The sequence below is a fragment of the Dromiciops gliroides genome, chromosome X (genome assembly GCF_019393635.1).
Source record: "Dromiciops gliroides isolate mDroGli1 chromosome X, mDroGli1.pri, whole genome shotgun sequence".
NCBI lineage: Eukaryota > Metazoa > Chordata > Mammalia > Microbiotheria > Microbiotheriidae > Dromiciops > Dromiciops gliroides.
In genome coordinates, this window is record NC_057867.1 from 64,525,846 (window position 1) to 64,548,337 (window position 22,492).

General features: G+C 45.5%; 1 protein-coding gene across 3 annotated transcripts in view; it reads left to right on the forward strand.

Moving 5' to 3' along the window:
• GABRQ (gamma-aminobutyric acid type A receptor subunit theta) overlaps positions 1-22,492 on the forward strand; it is a 71,135-nt gene that overhangs the window by 20,809 nt on the left and 27,834 nt on the right. For 2 of the 3 annotated variants that reach the window (XM_043973812.1, XM_043973811.1), the window contains exons 4-5: positions 9,066-9,133; positions 15,163-15,279. In XM_043973812.1, the coding sequence (XP_043829747.1) occupies positions 9,066-9,133; positions 15,163-15,279 (185 nt within the window). The remainder of the gene's footprint in view (positions 1-9,065; positions 9,134-15,162; positions 15,280-22,492) is intronic. The other variant, XM_043973813.1, reaches the window with a different exon arrangement.

Consider the following 22,492-nt stretch of genomic DNA (forward strand, 5'->3'; position numbering starts at 1 on the left):
ATCGCCACCTAGACTCTACCAACCCCTGGGAGGCTCGGCTGATTCCTTCGCCAATGTGCCCAGTGCCAGTTTCCCTGGCTGAGAATTGTCCACCCTGCTCTGTCTACCACTCCCTGCCTGTGTATCTCGAATCAAACATGGAGTCTGTCTTTCTCAGATGAAGACATGGAGGACTCTAGTGGGGTAGCAGAAGGGAGCCATTTTACGGTGTCCCTTAGTACCTTCCCAATCACTCCCAGCTAAAATGTCCTTACCTAGAAACACATTCACTCTCCATCTCCTTGTCAGGCACTTCTTTGCAACTTTGCTGTGCTGGTCAAGGTGTATTTGTAGAAATAATACATCTCCTCCATGCACAAACGCCCTGGAAGTGGAAGCGAATCCCCTGGAACTTGTGGCATCACATCTATCTTCAAAGAAACTTTGTGATGAAATAAGCAGAGACATAAGACTTGTCCACAGAAATGAAGACAAGCACCATTTGACTGGTGAAGAAGCCCTCCCAGAGTCCCACACCTGACTTTTTGCTGGTGGAGTCTCTTCCCACAGAACTGAGAAAGGGCAGGAGGGCAGGGAGGAATCCGGGTCTGGCATTGCCAAGAACCTCGAATCTTCCGGGTAACTTCCCTAGAGATGCAACAAGGGAGCAGAGGTGGGAGTCCTTTTCTTCTGTATGGCATGATGTGTTGACTTGGGAAGGATGCAACACTCTTATCTTTGGGGCAGCTGTCACTGGTGGTCATGACAGCAGCTCCACTGGTGGCCAGATGGGGCCAGACGTATAGAGGCAGAAGGGTGGATCTTGGTGTGTCAAATACTGGTCAAATACCAAAATCACTGGGCTGCAATTAGGGATGTGGCATCCAGAGCAGCTTAGCCCATGCCTCACACCTGGTATCCCTCCTCAGGCACCCTCAGCTCAGAGAATCTTAGAACAGGAAGGAAGCATAGAGTCATAGAACTTGGGAGCTGAAAATCATTTGACCTTTCTAAGCCTCTCTCCTCAGCCATAAAATGAAAACGCTAATAACACTCATACTCCCTTCATTCTGGGTGACCATTAAAGCACTCTAGAAATGTATGCTATTATAATTTTTTTAAATCCTTTTGGGTTCTATCAGCACCTGGACTCAGGAAGACCTGGGTTCCAATCCTCCCTCAGGTACTTAAAAGCTATATGAGGCTGGGTAAGTTACTTCAGCTCTCTCAGCCTCAATTTCCGCATATATAAAAATTAAGAAAAAAAAATTAAGGGGGTGGACTCAGTGGCCTCTAAGGTATCTTGCAGATCAAAATCTATGCAATGTAGCTGCTCTGGGTAACTCTTTTGCTCTCATACTGGGGAATAGAGAAGGGACCATTGGGCCAAGAAAAGGCCATATTGAACAGAGGTAGACTGTCATATTGTAATTTCCTTCCTGAGGAGAAATGGTGTGAGAATGAGCACATTTCTCTAGAGCTAGCTAGAATGAACAGATGCATGGGGCTCAGCCCCGGGTTGCAATGATACAGAACTAGATAAAATGGCCATAAAACTTCAGAAATTCAAATCTTCTGTCACATCCCATATGTAATGGCAAAGGGCTCCTCCCAAGCCCCTGTTGCAGCCCACTGAGAAAATCATTACCTAATGAAGAAAACAGAAGAGGAAAAGCACAGCAAATCCTTGTAAACAGAACTGTGCCCTAGGCAGGTTTAAAAACTGTGCCCCTGTGTGTTCATCAAAGGCTTTAAGCCTTCGCTGACACATCCACCTAACTTATCAAATCAACCCTTTTGAGCCACAGAGGGGAGTAATTTGAGATATTGTCAAATGTATGCATTTATACAAAATTATGTTAAGAAACAGCCTTTGTTGTGCCCCGTGGTATATCGTGTGCCCAAGGTGGCTGCCTACCTTGCTTGCTCCTAGTTCTGGAACTGCTGCCAAAACAGGAGAGATTGAAACTCTACAGGAATAAATCCAGACTGAATTGGATCCAGGCAGGAAGCTGGAGTGACTACCTGAGCATCTCCATAGCAGGAGAAGGACATGGATACAGATGGGTGTGTTAGATCCACATGCAGGCATGCACACACACAACAGGACAGATCCAGGATGGGAACCCATTGAAACAAGAGCATTACTGGGAGACTATATTTACATATTTGGAGGAAAACAGGCCCTTTCAAAAGTCTCCAAATGCACCATTGTTTCTGGGCTCAGTTTTTGTTGGATTTGTATCAAGACAACATTTAGAAATTAGCATTTGAACGTTTTTGTTTATTAGGGAAATGATGAGTAGGAAAGTGTGATTTATTCTTTCTGAATTGGGGAGGGGGAACATGAAACCTATCTCTCCATTGTGTGGCTGATGAGTTTGAAAAGGCCACAGATTTCCTGGACTGAAAATACTTGTATTATTTGGTAATGAAATAATGAGGCTCTGCTTGACAGAATGCCTCTCCAAACGCCTTACAAAAACACAGGCTTCACTACTTCATTTCAGCTCTACCCAGACACAGTGATCCAAATAAACTCAGACACCCAAACCTGCTTTTGCCTAAATTCCTCATATAATTGAAGAAGCAGGAATGTGTCATGGGGAAAGATATTGTGATGAATTTGGAGAAACTTGGGAAGACTTGTATGAACTGATACAGAATGAAATAAGCAGAATAACATGATGACCCCCAAAACGTAAAGGAAAACACTGAAAAGAATTCAGAACTCTGATTGATGTAGTGACCAGTTGTGGCACTGGGTACCAAGAAGCTAAAGTGACCTGCCAAAGGTAATCCAGAACTATGGTGGTAGTCATGAGAAAGGGCTTAGCTTGTTAGCATCCAGCTCATTGCTGTCCTCTCCTCAAGTCCCCATCTTACCATGTTATGTGCATCTGTCTCTCACAGTCTGTCAATCATACTGGGATCGTTCCCTTTTATAAGATGCCCAGGGCTGACAGACAGCCTTACTAAGTGTAAGTGTAAATATCTAGAAGAGGGAGAGCTACAGGGAGTGTAGAGAGAAGGGAGGCCCAGGCCCCCAGCAAATTGGCCATCCCCAGACATGTTTGAGGTGGTCACCGTGGTCTTATAAAATGAACACTTAGACCAACAGAAGCAGCCAGAGCACCCTGTGAAGGTCCAAAGTGCTTGGCAGTGGGGAGGACACAGCTAACCATGGGGCTGCTCTGTTTTTGCCATAACCAACAAGATTCCTCCCATGTTACCACTGCCCACTCCCTTGGTTCCATCGGGGAGCTGTGCCATTCCAGACCAATGGCTGTGGCTTCATTAGTACCCCTCCAGTATTCCCCATTGTTACCAGCACCTTCCCTCTTACCAGCTTAAGTGCCCAACTGTCCTCTTTTCTATAATAGCCTGGCCAAGCAAGCTGGCTGCTACCTGGGCTGACCCAGGGAAGGTTAATTCATTGTCACTCCCAAGGTGCCAAGGGAATACCTGTTTCCTCCCACAGAGCGTGGGCACCTACAGCATTTTTCTAGCTTCCCTCTCCCCAATTTCCTTAGCAGAGTGCTAAAAATAAGCTCCCTCTTTCATGAGGACAAGAGCTTACAGCTTCCAAAGCCCCATGGCCAGCCATTACCTCATTTGATCCTCACCTAAGCAGGGGGAGGAAAACAGGGCATCTTCTGTTAGGTGATGTAATTGTTAGGGCTTCTTGCAGAGTTGCTAAGTGCTTTAGGAGTCTAGGAAACCTGAAAGTCAAACCCTCAGGGTTTTGACGCACCCTCCTAAAAAACCTTAAGGGTTTTCCCTATGTTGTCCCTCTTCTCTCATTTCTCACCCTCCAAAGAGAAACTCACAGGTGACCCCCATTTAAATTGACATGCAGGGGCAGCTAGGTGGTGCAGTGGATAAAGCACCAGCCCTGGAGTCAAGAGGACCTGAGTTCAAATCCGGCCTCAGATAATTGACACTGACTAGCTGTGTGACCCCGAGCAAGTCACTTAACCCCAATTGCCTCACCAAAAAACAAAAAAAGAAAGAAAGAAAAAGGAAAAGGAAATAAATAAATTGACATGCAGACATATTCTCCCTGCTTGCACAGCAGTATAACTGGATCTGCTTATCTCTCGCGCGCACACACACACACACACACACACACACACATATCCTCCCATCCTAGGGTCCTTAGTGTCCATGCCTTCCAGTGAGAATCCCCCAAAGGCCCCAGAGTAGTCCCTTTGCTCCTGCAGCTCAGGAAGCAGTATGGCACCAGGGACTGTTGTCCCAGAGTCATCCTTCTGACTGTGACCAACCCCTCCCCCTCTTCTAATCAAACATGCTCTCACCATGTGTATCTTCCATCACTTCACCAGAACTAGTCATCCTTGGTGATACACTGCAGCCAGCTTCCAGCCACCATGCTTCTTTCCATTGCCCTTTGGAGCAGGCTCCTGGGACCCACTGCTATTTGCTTTGGACCAACACATGGATTAGAATCACCTCCCAAAGGCTAGACTAAAGTGGAAGCAGACAAGCCCCTAAAGGAAGGGAAAGGCTCTGGGTTCAGATCCAAGCAGGAGCTTCACATTGCTAACCAAACCTCCCACCTCTCTAACACTTTCTTCACAACAACTAAGGAATTTCCTTTTAGAGCTGCAAGGCAGCTCCAGCTTCATTCTAACCTAATCTCCCATCCATGCTGTATGGATCTCGTATCTACCTAATCATCTACACGTTGGCTCCCTCTTTAGAGTTTAAGCTCCTTGAGGGGAAGGACTGTTTCGCCTTAGCACAGTGCCAAGCACATAGTAAATACTTAATAAATGTTTGCTGATTGGCTCACTGATCCCTTCATTTTACAGCAGTAAAAATAGAGACCCAGAGTAATGACCACATTGTAAATATTTGTATCTATTCTCTTTATATTTACTCTGCATATGTACTTTTCATATATTTATATTTTCATTTTATATTTGCATATATATATTGCCTATGCATATATATGTCTTTGTTGTTTCCAACATTATAATGAAAGGTCCTTGCAAACTGGGATAGTTTCACTCTGTATTTGTATTCCCAGTGCCTAGCAGAGTGCTTAATAAATGCTTGAGTGATCGATTGCATGGGGATCGATTGTATAGTAGTATAGAGCAAAGCCAGGAATCAAACCCAGGTTTGGGACAAGGATTATTGTTATTTTTATTTTATAGACAAGGAAAGCAAGGCTCCTAGTGATGAGGTGACTTAGCCCAGGCAAGTTAGTTGTGGAGCTAAGATGGGAATCAGAGCCCTATGATGGCCAAGTCTAGTCTGCTTTCACTTGGCTGTGCTACCACCCAGAATGAGGCAAAGCTAGGAAGATCCTAGAACATCACAGCCAGAAGGACCTTCAGGCATCATTGATTTCACCAGCACCACCCAGCACATATGGGGAAACGGGAGCCCAGAGAGCTTGGACACTGGCCCAAGATCACACAGCAAGTTATTAACAGAGACAGGACTAGCTCCTGATTCCCATCCCAGAGCACTTTCCACTCCCCTTCTGTTCCTCCCATTCATTATGATTCCTTCTTCGCCCCCCCCCCCCCGTCCCCAAGAGATGCTCCCTAGAAATGAGTCGCTCCCTTCCTGCGAGCTCTGAGACCAATACTGCAAGTACCTGGATCAACATCAGGCACTTGCAAATTACATTTTCCTCTTTCATCTTACCTAGTGTGACAAGACAAGTTTGAAATGTACAAGAAGAGGCAGAAGAACAGTGACAGAACTTGAGTGCACATGGGACTCGGGCTCAGGCGCAGTCATGCAATTGAGGGGGGAAGAGGGGGCAGGGAAAGCACTCAACTTGACAAAACAGAGGAGAGGCCCAGCTTGGCAGAAGGAGGTGGAGGAGGACTAGCACATGCAAATAACCAGAATCGTAAGATCTGAGGTCGTTCTGGCCACTCAGAGAATACAAAGAAAGCACTTTTTTATGTCCTCACAACAGCAATTGGAGGTATCTACTGGGGCGGAGGGGCGGGGGGCTATCTCCCTTATACAAATGGAAAAGCAGATTTGGAAGTTAAGTGACTTTCCTAGGTTCACACAGTTAGGAAACTTTGGAGGTTGCATTCAAATCTGAGTCTAGATTTCCTCATAGACAAAATGGAAATGATGGTGTTCCCACTGTCTCCTCCAAAGGGTTGTTGTGAAGCAAGTGCTTGTAGAAATGTAAGTTCATAATATTGTTATTTATCAGGTGACTTTGGAAAACTGAGCCAGCTCTCTGATCAGCCTCCATGTCCATGAAAATACTCTAAATAGACACTCCAGCTTCCTGCCAGGACCCAATTCATTCTATATTTATTCATGTACAGGTTTTTAATCTCTAGAATTCTGGAAGCAGTACCAGAACTAGGGACAAGCAAGGTAGGCAACCACCTTGGACACACAATACATGATGGGGCACAACAGAAGCTCTTTCTCAATATAACTTTGTACAAATGCATCAGACCTCCATGGAGGAAAGGGATAGGGGAAGAAAGGCATTCCAAGTGCTGGGAGATCTCGATGGGCCAATAGACCCCAGCATCACTGTGGTGCCCTCAAAACTGGCTAGCGGGACCCTAGCTCCTTGCTCATCTCCCAGGCTTCAGGAAGAGAGTACAGTGTTCAGGATGAGCCCTTCTCCCTGAAAGAACAAAGCCCAAAGGTCTCTAAGCCAGGGCACTGTCTCTTTAAGAAGATTCACAGAGGTGATCCTTATTCCCTCCCTCCTGGTGAAGTGATGTTAAAGTCCTGTGGCACTTAAGGGGAATATTGGCTGGCTGGCTGGCTGGCTGGCAGGCTGGCAAAGGGTCTGTCTCAGTGACAACACAGCACACAGTCCCCAAGAAGCACTAATCACACCACTTCCCTGCTTGCATTAACGCATAATTAAGCCACCATTTCATTTTCAGGTTCTGGCTTGCTTTTTTCCCCCTCAGCTTGGATCATTTTGCTCACAGTCCTCCCAGGGGCTCTGAGTGAGTTGGAGCACTGGCTAGCTCTGCCGGGTGGGGCAGGGTAATGTTTTAAGGAGGGGGAGCAAGGAGGGGTGGCATGGGGGAGTGGGGAGGAAAGGAGAAGGGGAAGGGGGCTGTCTTTGGGTTTTTGTTTCCCCGGGCTTTCTATCACAAAGGTAGAAAGAGAGGAGCCAGGTTCTCTCCAGGGTCCTGAAAATCATTCTCAGCTCAACTTCCCCAGGTGGCCTCAGATTAGAGCTTCCCAGTTCTGGGCTGTGCTCAGCTAAGGAGACAGACACCAAAGTGCTTCCCTTGTTTCTTGGTTGTATTAATTACTTTCCAATTATGATTTCTCTGTTTGCTATATTAAGGAACTACCAAGGTGTGAGCTGTGTCCCCAGGGAGGGGCTACAGCACACTGTTCAGTCTCCAGCAGTGGAACTGAGTTGGCACTAAGCCCCACATTCTTTTCACTGCTTCCCATTGTGAGCTACCTATACAGGGTTAGGGGGAGACTGGGAATAGAGCATGGCCAACTTCCAAGAGAAAAAGGGAAAGATTGAACCCATGACTTCTGCCCCTTTGGCAGAGCAATCTCCCATTCAGGGTTAGGGGCCACAAATGAAATGTCCATGTATGAAGGTCCCAGCAGGGAAAGAATGGGTGTGAGTACATCTGAGAACAGAAAATGGATCATGAGGATAAATTTGGGGGTCCTTGAGGTCTTAAGTCCACAGGCAACATCCATCCTTCCAGTAACCCCATTGTGTGAAAGGGGAAACTGTCTTCCCTTCAGCCATTTTAGCAGTGATAGCTTCATCATAACGGCCTGAAAGACTATTCACAAGAGACTCTTTATAGCAAAGAGACCTAGATTCAAATCCTGGCTCTCATTTGCTATCTGTGTGACCATTGCAAAATCCTTTCCCCTCTCTGGGTCTGTAAAATTAGAGGATTAGAATAGAATTACAGTCTCTCAAGTTCCTTTTAGAATCACATTATGGAATTCTGGGATTCAACACATTGGTGGCAACAGAGGCCTATTCCCCTGGCTGGGATGGAATGTGGAGGAAAGACACCAGAGAAGGAAGTAATCCCTGTGATGGGGATGAGAATGATGCCCTAAATAGGGCTACTGCCACCAGACCTCTTTCCTCTGATCTTTTCATTCAAGTCTGGCAACTAACCCTGACTTAGAGCTCTCTCAGGCTTTTTAATTTACCAATTGTCAGGGTTCTTTCATATATTATCTCACTTGATCACAATATCCTGTTGCAAAGTAAACTCATAAAACATCAGAGCTGGAAGGACTTTAAAGATCATCTGAACCAATCCTTTCATTCTAGAGATAAGGAATGGAGACCCTGAGAGTGTAAATTATTTGAGTTTGATTCCTTATGTATTTATGGAGCACCTACTGTGTGCTAATTGCTAAAAATACAAAGACGATGATGAGAACACATTTAGAGCTAGAAGGAAGCTTTGAAAGCCATCTAGTCCAAATCCCCTGATTTTGCAGATCAGGAAACTGAGGCCCAGAAACCTTCAGTGTTATGCCCAAGATTACACGGGTAGTAGTGACAGAGTCATGATTTGAACCCAAGTGCTCCAATTTCTCTTTGCCCCTATACCATGTACACTACACAGATAAATAAACACAAAATGTATTTCAGGGGGTGGGGAAGCACTAAGAGCTAGGAAGATGACAAAAGGCCTTGCGTACATGAGAACGCTTGAGCTGAAGGGAGCTTGAAGGAAGCTCCAGATTCCAAGGGATGGGAGGGAGAGCATTCCAGGCAAGGGCATTGAGGCAGGAAGCAGAATGTTGCATGTAGGGACAGAGGAACATCCGAGGAGGATTCAGCCGAAACTTGAACCCATCCGTGTCTAGCCACCTTCCTGCCCTGACGCTCCCTTTTCCGAGGTGGGCAAGGCCGAGATCATGGTTCCCATTTTCTAGAGCAGAAACCCAACTAGGTTGTGTGCCTGAGACTAGAACATAGCTCTCTCCTCTGCCCCAGTCCTATTCCTGTTCCACCTCACCATGTTAACCAGGAAACCCTCTCCTCTGTCAGGGGAATAGAGCCACGTGTATTTGCTGTTCTAACCCGTCCCTCTGTGTCACAGGAAACCCTGTCACCGTTGGGATGAGCATCCACATCTCCAGCATTGACCAGATTTCGGAAGTCAACATGGTGAGTCCATGACAAAAGACACTTTGGCCAAGGCCTACATAATGTCCATTTATTCGGGAAGGAAGGGGGTGTGATTATGTTTGAAAACCAACTCACCAGGAGAGCAAAACTTCTCTCTGGTCCTGACCAGCAAAATTCAGTCACATAAGCTGCTGGCTGGTTGCTTTTCTGAGGCGGGGCTTCCACAGGCTAGGGACCATCATGAGAGTTTGGGGGGGGGGGTCAGGGTGGTGGCTGAGAAAGAATGGGCAAGCCTGATTCCTAACCCCCACCATGCACTGGGAGATCTCACCCTTATAATGAGAATGAAGACTCACCTTGCTGTTCGAGAACACTGTAGAGGAAAGGACGCTGTGTAAAGAAACCCCTCTGGTGGGAAGGGGGATGGCACTTATTATTGTTGTCCTGAAGTTGAGAGCCCCAGACGTCTCTCTGTAAGGTATTTCCTTTTCTCTGAATCAGCTGTGGTGGCATCACCTTTGTCTTCATGGCTACTGGTTCCTTCCTGACCTCTGGGGTCCCTAGCAGCCCCCCGGGTCACCTGGCCATGGCAAAGAACAGAAAGTCCTCTCGCCATAAGCTACCTAAGGAACAACAGGGTTGAAGCAATGCACAGCTTTGCTAAGAAATGACATGGGTAAAATTTGGAACTCAAAACTTTAAATAAAGGAGTGGGAATGCCCACATCAATGATATCCATGCTTTTCCACTGGCTATCTACCATAAAAAAAAAAAAGAAAAAGAAATGACATGGGGAAAGAAACACCAATAGGAAGCAGAGTGAAAGTTCACTTGATCAAATAAAAGCCTCTCTGACTCTGTCTGATTCCCTGCCCCCAACCTAACCTCTCTGAATCTGCCCCTGGCCCCTCGCAAAGAGATAAGGGAGGCTAGAGTGAGTCACTTCCAAGGCCCCTTTGGACTTAAGATCTAAGGTCTCCTCTTCTCCTTAAGCTATGCCAAAGGCAGACACTCAGGTGAGCCTTTGGGGGTGAGGGACAGAGGACCAAGAGAATAGGAGGAAAACATGGTGAGAGGCAGTATGGTATAGTGGATAGGAAACTGGGCTTGGAGTCAGGAAGACTTGGGATAAATCCTACCTCTAAAACTTACTGGATGTGGAACCCTGGGCAAGTGACTTTACCTCTCAGCCTTGGTCTTCCCATCTATAAAAGATAAGGGGTTCCATTCAATGGCCTCTAATGGTTCCCACAGCTCTAAATCTATGATCCTCTAAAACCCCACCAGGGAGAAGCCATTTCTTTACACAGCTACCTTTTGGGGTTGGATGTTCCTGAACCAACACGAATTGGTCAGGCACCCACCAGACTCGCCAATCTGGCCCATTGGTTGATGGCCACACTAAGGCCAGACGGGGGTGGAGGGAGAGAGAGGGCCATCTCCACTGGGAGACACTCAACAGGAGGAACAAGCTTGGGGTAGAGGTTGGGGGTGTGCAGCGGGAACTGTATATAATGTTCTTACATGGAGTGGGAAATATTGGAAAGGTCTGCTTGGTACCATCTTTGTGAGCACCAAATAAAGAAAACTAGGCAAGATGGAAAAACAAAGGTAGGTGCTTCCTTTGGACCTTGCCTACAACTCTGTGCCAGGAGAATGGAAAGCAAACATCGGCCCTCCTTGTGCTTCTTGAAGAAAGGTTTGTCAAGGTAGAGGTATTAGTGCATGCTATTAGTGATTGAAAATGATACTAACAATGGTCATCATTGCCGCTGGTAGCTTGAGTCTTGCCTTCAATCCAAGCTCATGGCCACAAGGGAGCATAAGGTACTGCTTCTCAATGGGGTGGGCAGGGTGGGCCACAAGAAGAGGCAAGAGAATGAAGAAATGAGAAGTGCTTAAGCAGAGCTGGGTTTCCATGGAAATAGTGTAGTAGCTCTTGGTGCCCAGCAAACTCTCCTGCCCGATCAGAGCTGAATCAGGGTGGTGCGGTCTCCGAATTGTGGGCATAGTTAGAATTGTCTGGAGCCCCCCAGTGGGGTGAGAAAGCCTTGATAAAGTCTTATTGCACCTTTGCTTCCCTCCCGCTTCTCTCAGGAGCCTCAGTTTCCTCACCTATAAAACGAAGGAGTTAGTATAATGGATACAGCACCTAATGTGGAGTCGAGAGAAACCTAAGTTCCAACCCTACTTTGGACACTTCACTAGACTGAGCCTCAACTTCATGATCTCTAAAATGAGAATAATAATAACCTCCAGTATCTTCCTCATGGAGATCAAATCTAAGATCAAATTAGATAATGTCTGCAAAATGCTTTGCAGACCTTAAAAGTGTTGCTTAAGTAGGGGATAATGGAGACAGATCTGTGTTTTATACCCTGGTGGATTTTTGGTGTTAAATTAAGCAGTAGATACAAGTAGAGGGAAGAGACAGTAGATGTAACAAGATGCAAATTGCACACATTTGTGCAGAGAACTCCAGGAACTACAGGTCATTTTGGGCTGGCCTTGTCAAAGAAAGCATTCCGGAGCAGATGGTACCTAAGTTGGATCTTGAAGGATAGGAGGATAGAGTAGGGGAAAAGGAAGAACTAGTATTTCAAGCAGTCAAAGGTATAGTAGAAACTAAGGCATGGAGATAGAAATGATTGTGTAATGTTTTGGGGTGACTGGAACTACAGTGAAGGAATTTATCGTTCATGGGAATGAGCAGTGAAAGATGAGGCATGTCGGGACTGGATTGTGGAGGACCTTGAATATCAAGGTAAGTGTAGACCTTATACGGGAGGTGACAGGGAGCCATTTACAAGTCCTTGTGAGTAGGAAAACATTTTAGAAAGATTAGTTTGGCAGTGGTATAAATAGTGGCTTGAAAGGTAGAGAAAATTGATAGAGTAGAGAGAAAAACAGAAGCAATTTGTCATCAGAGTAGACTGCAGACCACCTGGACACAGAGAAGAAATAGATGAGTTCAGGAAACAGATCACAAGTCTAGTACAGAGGCATGATATAGTAGTGATGGAAGCACTTCAGTTCTCCACCAAATGCAGAGCAGATAATAACTTCTTGACTTACCTTAGAGAGAATGAAATCCCAAATGGAATTTGCCCTTGTTGTTTCTTCCATCCTTGAAGGATGAAATTGTCCTTAATAAGGTAGAACCGGTTGCTGGGGTTGAAAGGATAAGGAAAGGAAATTTAGGTATATTTTGACATGCACCCTAGATTTTAGGAGAGGAAATTCCAAGGTGTTGAGAGGAAAGATAAGGAGGATCCTGTGAACTAAAGTTTTTCAGGAGAGATAAGCACAAGAATGATGGGAAACTCTTAAGTATAGAATTCTGAAGACACAAAGGGGCACAAACCTGAAAAGGAGGAAAAACAGGAATCGTATGAAAAGATTGGTTTGGATGCACAGGGAACTCACCAAAAAACTTCTATTTTAAAGCCACGTGTAGAAGATGGGAACAAGGATAGATAACAGAGGATGGCTACAAGAGTATGGCATCATCATGAAAGAATAGTGTCAGGAGCTCTAAAACTCAGAATGAGCTGAGGCTGGTGAGGAAAGCTTCTGGATTAAATATACCCAAAATATATAGGAAGTAAATAGCAAGCAATGTTATGGGGAGATTAGGAAAGGCTTTCCATAGGAAGTGGCATCTAGGCTATGATTTGAGTAAAGTTAGGGATTCCACAAAACAGAAGTGAACAGGGAAGGCATTCCAAGCATAGGGACTTCCTGTGCAAAGGAAGAAGAGGAGGGGCAGGAGATAGAATTTCATGTGCAGGGAACAGCAAGAAAGCCAGAATATAGATGGAATACGAGATCAGTCTGGAAAGATAGGTTGGAAGGGCTTTAAATGTTAAACAGAAAAGCTTGTCTTTTATCCATGAGAGAATAGGGAGCCATTGGAGCTTCTGGAGCACGCAAGGGACATGATCAGATCTGTGCTTCAGACATAGCAATTTGGCAACTATGTGGAGGATAAATTAAAGAAGGAGAGGATTGAGGCAGGGAAACCAATTAGACGGCTCCTATAATAGGCCAGAGATCCACATGAGGAATCCCAAGTTCTATAGCATTGAATTTGGAGTCAGAAGACCTAGACTTATTACTTGCTGCCTTTGTAACCCTGGGCAAGTCACCTAATCTCCCTGGGCCTCACTTTCCCCATCCATAGGATGAGACGTTTTCTTCCAGCTCTAGACCTTAGGAGCTGTCCAGTAGGTAATTGACAATGTGACCATCAAGCTTGAGTGACAAGTTGGGACTGGACACAGGTTGAGGGATCACCTTCAAAGAGATGCTAAGTGGAAGAATGTGACCAAGAGGAGAAAGAGAAGAAGGGATTGCCCCCCCCACTGGAACTAGACGACAACAGAGGACAGATGAATTTCCCGTGCTTCAGATAACAATAAGGAGAATTCATAGGTACAAAGAAGGCTGGAACCAGTCTTGGGAAGAAGAAATGGGTAGTGATGGCTAGATCCTCCCTGCTGAGGGCAGAAAGGCGACCATATGTGGACCTCACGTGGCCACGTGGGAGGGGTGCTGGGGTGCAGAGCCAAGATGAGACAGAGAGGCTGCCAAGTCTCCAGCCCACTTCTGCTGACTCACATGGGTAAGAACGATGCCACCAGAAGAAACCTGGAATGGATCTCCAGGGAAGTTCACAATAGGAAACTGAAGGGCTTGGGGGAGGTAGGGGGGAGGCAGCAATACACATGGTGTTTTCATCACTTTTCTCCACTTGAAAGGTATGTATCACTTTGAAAGAGAAGGGAGGCTATGGAAGGTAACCAGCTAGCCAAGTAGATGCTATCTAAGAATGGAATTTGATTTTCTGGACCATGACTCAAGATAACCAGAATGATGGGCAAGGGACAGAGGACAACTTATGGGAACTGGGCTGAATGTATTTGGCAGAAGACTCACTGACCTGATCAAGAGGGCATTGGGCTGAAATGGAAGGAGGAAGGGAAAATATGCTCAGATAAAACTGCCAAACCAGATGCTTAGAAAGATAATCAGGGTGTCATCAAAAAGAAGTACAATCTTGAAGGAGGGGCCCAGTCATTGTCCACAGCTGGGAAAGGAGTCAAGAACAATGCTTATAGCTTCGGGGGCCTCCCTAATCCTTTTATCTCAGGAAGAGGAGTAAGCCACAGTCAGTGGCACTCTGGGCCTAGTGCTGACCGACAAGGAGGGAGTGGTTGGTGATGTGGGAACTTTGAAAGAAAGTGACCTTGTCATCTTAGAGGCCATGATAGCTACTGAAGTGGCCCCAAGAGGAACGTCAGTCTCTAAAAAAGGCAATGCTGACTCTATGATGAAGACACACTTGGCTCTCTGTCCTTTCAGAATCTTTCTTGCACACTCTCAGTCTTTCCTTTATACTTGTGCTAGAAAGCGTGCTATTCCATGTCCCTGTCGGTGTTAAGTAAGGCCCTACTGATGTTGATGGCTGCCATCCTCACAGTCACAAAAGCAATAGACTGGAAGGAACGAGGAGGAGCTATCTAGTCCAGCCCCCTGCCTCCAGGCCAACTCCACAGAAATCTGTGATGACCAACATGGTAGCCCTCGTTTATTGCCCACTCACATTCTGTCTTGGATTATGGTTATGTCTCTCAAGGAGACAAAGATTTCCAAGACAGAGGACAGAGACTGCCTTCTTCATCCTCTTGGGCCCCATAGCCCAGTCTACCTCAGGGATAGGGGCTCAGAAGAGGCTTGTTGATTGAATGAATGAATGAATGAATGAATGTCCCAAGGAAAAGAATGGAGACCAGTGAAAGTTACAGAGCATCAGATAGTGTCTGGAAAACCTTCCTGGTCATTCAAGCTTTCCCCAAATGGAATGAGCTGCCTTGGGCAGCAGCAGTTTTTCCCTCTCCTAAAGTCTTCAAATGAAGGTTTGTTGAAGATGTTACAGAAAGGCCTCCTGTTCCAGGACAGGTTGAATGAGAAAGTCTCAGAGGTCCTGCCCAGCCCTGAGATACTGTAAATGCTTCATAGCCATGCTCTTTGGTGGCCCATTTCAGCTCTTTCTTCCTTTTGCCTAGCCTCTGACCTGCTCGTTCCAATGGAAGCCCAGCTCTTTGGTGTCTGTCCCCAGTAGAGAAAGCCTGTGTTCCTGCATGGCAATGAAGCTCATGTCCATTGGCCTTCCCCTCCAAGAGGTAGGAGGGGCAATGGCTGTTCTGATGTTGTAGTCTGTCTCACGGAAAAGCAAAGTCCTTTGGTCACATAGCTAAGACAACGAATTGGTAGCAGTGGAAAAGTGACTGCATCCCCTGGCTCACCTTTTCTCTCGACCTGGAGAGCAAGAAGATAGTAAGAACAATATTAACTCAGATATCTATAGCACTAGGAGGTTTGTAGAATGCTCCCCTCATAATAAGCCAGTGAGATAGATAGAAGCATGACTGTACCCATCTTGCAGCTTAAGGAAACTGAGACTCAAAGAGGTGATGGGGCCAACCCTATAATTACACAGTCAAGGAGTTAGGATTTCAACTCAGGTCTCCTGATTCCAAGTCCAGTGTACAACTTGCCACACGACACTGACTAAGGAGCCAAGGAGAAAGGAAGAATGGTAGGAACCTTGGGGAACTATTGGAGGCATGGGAAACGTCTAGAGCAGGGAGGCTTAACCAATTATAGTGAAATAGTTATCAAAATATTTTTTAAAAAACAGGTCCACAGACCACAGGTTAAGAATCTCTCATCTGGACCAAATGCTTGTTGAATGACTTACTGATTGAACAATGTTCCAAGCCCTGTGCCAGGTGCAGGGGCTACAAAGACAAAAACAAATCGATCCCTGACCTCAGAAAGCTTCCACTCTTATTTCCACATTCAGGCGATTATAAAGCATATACCAAGTAAATACTAATCCATTTTATAGGGAAGGCATTAGCAACTGGGGGAGACTGGCTAGGCCTTTTATAAGAAGCAGACAGGGGACAGTGGGGTGACGGCATTCTAGTAACAAGCAGAGGCCTCTCCTCCCCCATCCTGTCCCGTTCTGGCCTCGTCTCACCTCACCTCCCTCGGTGCATGTTGGGGATAGTGACCCGAGACGATAACTGCAGGTGGGCAGGCAAGTTTCCTGGCCAGGTCTTTGCAAGCCCAGGTTTATCCAATTAGATGAGCTTTCAGAAAATAAAGCTGGGTGTTTTAATAGCATCTTTTGGTAGATAATAAGGTAATCCTGGACAACCGGACATACTATTCTGCAAAGAATACAGCAAACGTGAAGGAGCCCAGCTTTTTGGTCATAAGGTACCCTCTACCTTAACATTTGGCATGCTGGCAAATACATAAGGTGCTCAAGGAATGAAAGATCCAGGGCCAATGGCCGGAGAGGAGCCGAACTGAACATTGCCCACATTTTTGAGGGTTTTAAAATACCAAAGCTCATTTTGCATGCATCTGGGGAGTTGGGATAGACAATAACAATACTCCACAATGTGTGGCTCTCAAACTTTCTCTCAAGTACAGAGCTGCAACTTCCTCCCTGTAGATGACAGGAGTGCTGGGAGACAGTAGTAGCTGGACATGAGACCAGCTGCTCTTCACCTTTCCCCTCCATCACACTAGCTCAGCCCCTGACCTTCAGAGAGAATGGCTGTATGGGACCAGAAGCAAGTACTCTCAGGTTCCTCCCTCCAACCTAGAGAGTAATGGATTGGTGGCAAGGAAGATGAGGGAGGCTCTGTGCTGGTGGTCAGAGAGAGGTAGCCAGGCTGTAGTGCAAAGAGCTCTGATTCCAAAGTCAGGAGAACCTCAGTTCTGGGCCTACTCAGTCACTAACTCCCTGTGGGACTTTGGTTAAATAATTCCACTCATTTACTCATTCAACAAGCATTGTACTGAGCACCTGGGATATGCTAGGAACTGGGGTTACAAAAACCATAATGAAACCATCCCTGCCCTCAAAGATATTACATTCTAAGAAGGGAGTCTACATACAGAGACAAATAAATACAAAATAGATATAGATGCAAAATAAAGAGGAAGTCCTGTTGGAGGCTCTAAATGAGAGGGCTCAGTGAGCAGCTCCCTGAAGGCCGAGGCCAGCTTTGGTTTTCTGTGCTCTTGGGAATGGTGGGCCATGCCACAGCAGAGCTGTGCTTGCAAATAACTGTGCCCTTGGTTGGATGTCCCCAAATGACTCCTAGCACAGTCGATATCACAGGAAGCCCCTAGCCCTTTGGCATCTCAATTCGAAGGACAGATGTTCATTTACTCCATCCAGCAGTCCAGAAATGAGCAGTAAGGTCAGCTTCCTGCCACTAGAGAAGGAGAGGTTACTACCATTTGTGGGAGAGAGAAACCACTAGAAACCCTGTCTGTGTGGCCAGTCATGAATTCCACAGAAGTAGAGCTAGAGTCTGAGGGGTTATGGAGTCTTGAATCCAGGCTTGACTCCCTGAAGCCCACTCTTCAAGAAGACCTCAGCCTATTTCTTCTCTCTGCTATCTCCAGGAAATAGAGGTAGAGGAAGAATGTGATGATTCCTGTTCTTCTCTCTTGGTTTTAGCTGGCATCAATTTCAAGCCAATTTTCCCAAGGCAATGTGATGTAGTAGAAAGATCCATGAGGTTCAAGCAAGTTCCTACCCTAAACATCCCCCTCCCCCCCAAACAAATCATGGATAACTATGCCTCCCACAGAAGACCCCTCCAAACTGCCCCATCCTGCACAGCGTACACAAACATACCCCCTTTGCTAGTCAATTAAAACTAACTAAAAAAATTTTTAAAGAAAACAAAAAGAAAAGAAAGAGCTGTGAGCTCTGGGAGTCAGGGGACCTGAATTCTAGTCTTGCCCTGCCATTTGCTGGCTATGTGACCTCAGGGATTCTCTTCCCCATTCTGTAAAATAGGGTGTGGGTGGGGGAGGTTGGTAGTCTAAATGACTCTTTCCATCCTTTCCATCCAAGATCCTTTCCATCTTAAACATGCTGTGGTTGCATCCTTCGTGACTTTTGGCTACTGACCATAATTATAACTGGTTTCATTTTTTTCCAATCTAATTACTGTGTCAACAGCCTCAGCTCCTTGAAGAGGTGAGGCAGAGCTGCAGCCCTACCCCAGTTGCCATTTGTACTGCCTAGCCAGGAATAAGGAGAGCTAAGGCTAGCCGGTCATGGGAGCCTAGAAAATCAGGCGCTAACTAGTCATGGTTACATTCTGGCTAGGTGTGATTCTCAAGGGAAGACAACTCTTATTTTTAAAAGCCCATTACATAATCTGAGAGTTGGAAGGGTCCTCAGGGGCTATCTAGTCTAACCCATTCCCCCAGGAATTCCCAGTGCAAAATCCGTTAACAAGTGGCCATGCAGTCCCAAGCCCTTCAGTGGAGGGGAGTTCACTTTCTCCCAAGACAGCCCGTTATGGGGCAGCTGGGTGGAACTGCAGGGGGTAGAACACCAGCTCTGGAGTCAGGAGAACTGAGTTCCAATCTGGCCTCAGACACTTACTAGCTGTGTGACCCTGGACAAGTCACTTAACTCCAATTACCTCGGAAAAAAAAACAAAAGACAGCCCATTCCACCTTTAGACAGCTCTGATGGTTAAGAAGTTGTTCCTTATATTGAGCAGAAAACTGTATATCTTCCACCTGCTGCTCCTAGTTCTTCCCTCTAGGGCCAAGCCAGCCCTTCAAAAACATGAAGAGATAGCTCACATTCTGCCCCAAGTATCTTCTTCTCCAGGCTAAACAACTCAGCTCCTTCAACTGGTTCTTGTAGGACATAACTTCCAGTCTTCTCACCACCACCACCTCGTTGCCATTCTCTGGATGTACTCCAGTTTGTTAATGTCCTTTCTAAAGTGAGGCACCCAGGACTGAACAGAACAGAACATCCCAGACGCAATGGTACTATCCATCTTCTGCATAGGCTACACACTATACCTTAGCTTTCATGGATGGCTCATATTGAGCTTCCAGGGACTAAAAACCCCTGATCATTTTTCAGACAAATTACTGTCTAGCCACAACTCCCCCTCATCTTGTACTTGTTGATTTTTTTTACCCTGAAATGTAAGACTTTACGTTTATGAGCCCTAATTAAATTTCACCTTACTAGACTCAGCCAATATCATCACTTGTCTAGTTTTTTTTATTCTGACTCTGTCATACAGCATGTTAGCTAACCCTCCTATCTTTGTGTCATCTGCAAATTTGATAAGCATGTCATGTATGCCTTTATCCGAGTCATTAATAAAAATGCTAAATAGCACAAGGCCAAGCATGTATCACAGGAAAACTCCAATAAAATGCTCCTTCTAAGCTGAAATTGAGCCATTAATAACTACTCTTCCAATCCCGCCTTTCAGTCAATTTCAAATCCACCTAATTTTATTACTGTTTAGCCTACATCTCTCCATCTTTGCTCTGTGTGGGGACTTAGGCCATCCGTAAAGATGCAACTTTCCTTCTCTCATCAAAAATCCCTTGTGTCATATCTTTCCCTTCTTTCTGAATGCCACTGGAATCCCACATCCTCCCAGAAATCTTCACTAGTCATACCAAATTCATAAATTTCTTCTCCCCCCCCCACAATCGAGCAGGGATGCCTCAATTGATGTCTGTTTTATCCTTTATAAATGTTATGAGTCATGCCTGAAAACTGTCCCAAATGCAGATGGGCAGCCAATTGGCCTTCAGCCATTCTAACCTTGTAGGACTTTTACCTTTGACTTTCATTCATTCTTCCAAGAAACATTTGTTAGGCAGGCAGCCAACCATGCACAGTGCAGCTAAAGGATGAAGGACACTCTTTCCAAATGAGATCTGCTTCTGCTCTCTTTCTCAATCTTTCTAATTCATCATCACCTGAATAACTCACAAATATCTTCTAGTAGGTATTACTTTTTTGTTTGCTATGCTTATCCCAAGGAAAGACAACTCCACTTCTGCATCCCAATTGAATTTTTTCAAACTTGTCCACATCCCAGTGGGTTGGAAGTGGTTCTTAATGTTTCTCAGCAGATGAGCCAGGTGAGTGGCCTCTTAGCAATTAGAGAGACCTAACCAGAAACAGCTGGGTTCTTCAGGTAGGCACTACCATGCATATATGCATATGTTTTTGATGACTATAGATATACCTCTCTTGGTTCTCCTACCAGACCATGAGGTTTTAACCTTTTTTGGGTGTCCCTGGCTAGTCTGATGAAGCATATGGACCCCTCCTCAAAGTAATGTTTTTAAATGATTGAAGGAAACCCTCAATTTCAATTAGAGGAGAGTGAAAATAAATATGTAATTTTCATCCAAATTCATGCTCCCCTCGGAGGGGGTCTGGGACCACCAGGTTAAGCCTTCAGGGCAGGTCCATATCTGACCTACCATCTGCATTTTGTTTTGTTTTGTTTTTTGGCGGGGCAGTGGGGGTTAAGTGACTTGCCCAGGGTCACACAGCTAGTAAGTGTCAAGTGTCTGAGGCCAGATTTGAACTCAGGTACTCCTGAATCCAGGGCCAGTGCTTTAACCACTGTGCCATCTAGCTGCCCCCTACCATCTGCATTTAATAATAGTTTTTAAAAAAAGAATGGCCACATCTATGGCACTTTGATATTTGCCAACAATTTTATAAACATTACTTCCCAGAGTGGTTGTTAGGATCAAATGAGAGTTAGCATAGTAAATATCCCCACTTTAAAGATGAGAAAACTGAGATCCAGATGGCTTGTCCAAGGTCACATGTGCAGCAAGAAGCTGAGTCAGGACTCCAAGATAAATCCAGAACAGTGACCTTCTGATTGAATTCTGAATCATTGTTTATTGTTATACATGACAATCATAACAATGATGCACCCAGGATAAGTCCTTGGGTCTTACATGTCCAGTTTCACTTGGATGTTGGCTTCTTTGGGGGTAGCATCTGAAGTCATTCCTCCTGTGTAGTATATTGGTGATCTATACCTAACTGGGTATAGAAAGTGATCCGGGGGCAGCTAGGTGGTGCAGTGGATAGAGCACCGGCCCTGAAGTCAGGAGGACCTGAGTTCAAATATGGCCTCAGACACTTAACACTTACTAGCTGTGTGACCCTGGGCAAGTCACTTAACCCTCATTGCCCCACAGAAAAAGTGATCTAGGGCTCTCCAGGGTAACCCCTCAGAGAGGAGTGACCTCCACAAATGAAGATAAAGATCGACTAGTGTGGTCATTCTCCCTAAATGTGATCTATATAGCACTAGGGTATCTGCACTGGAGAGAAACACATTGACTTAGGATGCCTGGAACTAGAACCAGCCAAGCATGCTGTGTGCTATAATGTATGTGATCAGGCATGACTGTCAGGTACAATTGGACCTCATTTCTCCAGTTCAGCAAGTAAAGGGGCTCAACCTATGATTTCACTGCTCTAAGAAACTCCCCTTCACCAACCTGCTCCCCCTCCCCTTGATCTTCCCTAGATTAACACCGTCTTTCCCAAACTGTCAGTCTGAGAACTGAACTCAGCACTCTAGATCTGATCTGACTAGGGTAGAGTACAGTGGGACTCTCATCTCCCAAGTCCATACTGCACCTATCTTCACACAGCCTAAGTTCTCATTCGGGTTTTTGTCAGCCATATCACACTGTTGGCTCACGCGGAGCTTATGATTCATTAAAACTCCCAGAGAGTTTTCAGATGAATGGCTGGCTATCTGGTCAAAGCTCTCCCATTTTATACTTGTCAAGTCACTTTCCTGTACCCAAATATAAGACCAGAAAGTCTCATTTGTCCCCATTGAATATCATTTTATTACTGTCAATCCAGTATTCTAACCTACTCAGATCTTTTTGGAGCCTTAATCACTCATACAAAATGTAACTCTACTAACTTTGTGTCATTTGCAGATATGATGAGCACATCATCTCTGCCTTTATACAAGTCATTGATAACAATATTAAAAAACACAAGGCCAAACACAAATCCCTTGGGCAACCCAATATCAAACTCCTTCCAAGCTGACACTGAGCCATTAATGACTATTCCTTGTGTCCAGGCATTCAACCACTTAATTTTACTATTGTCTAGCCCACACAGTAAATGGACAGATTGGCTCTTAAAATTCTACATCAGTTTCGTGTGAGTTTGGGTTGTGTGAACCTGTGTCTCCCACAGCCTGAGAAACTCTGATTTCAGGCTTCTAGATCTATCCAAGAAACCAGGTTCTGGATTGTAGAGGAAACAGAAGACTTTGAGATCTGACCTAAATGCCCCAAAGTGCTTTCTTCTTCTATCTTGCTAAGTGATGAAATAGCAGTTGCCCAAAGTTCAGCGTTCCTATTCAACCTGGTTTGACTAACCACCTCTCTGTGTGTTCTGGGTTAACTCTCAGCCCTCTTAAGGGTTTCAAAAAACCCTCTTTCAACCCACCCAAAGGATGT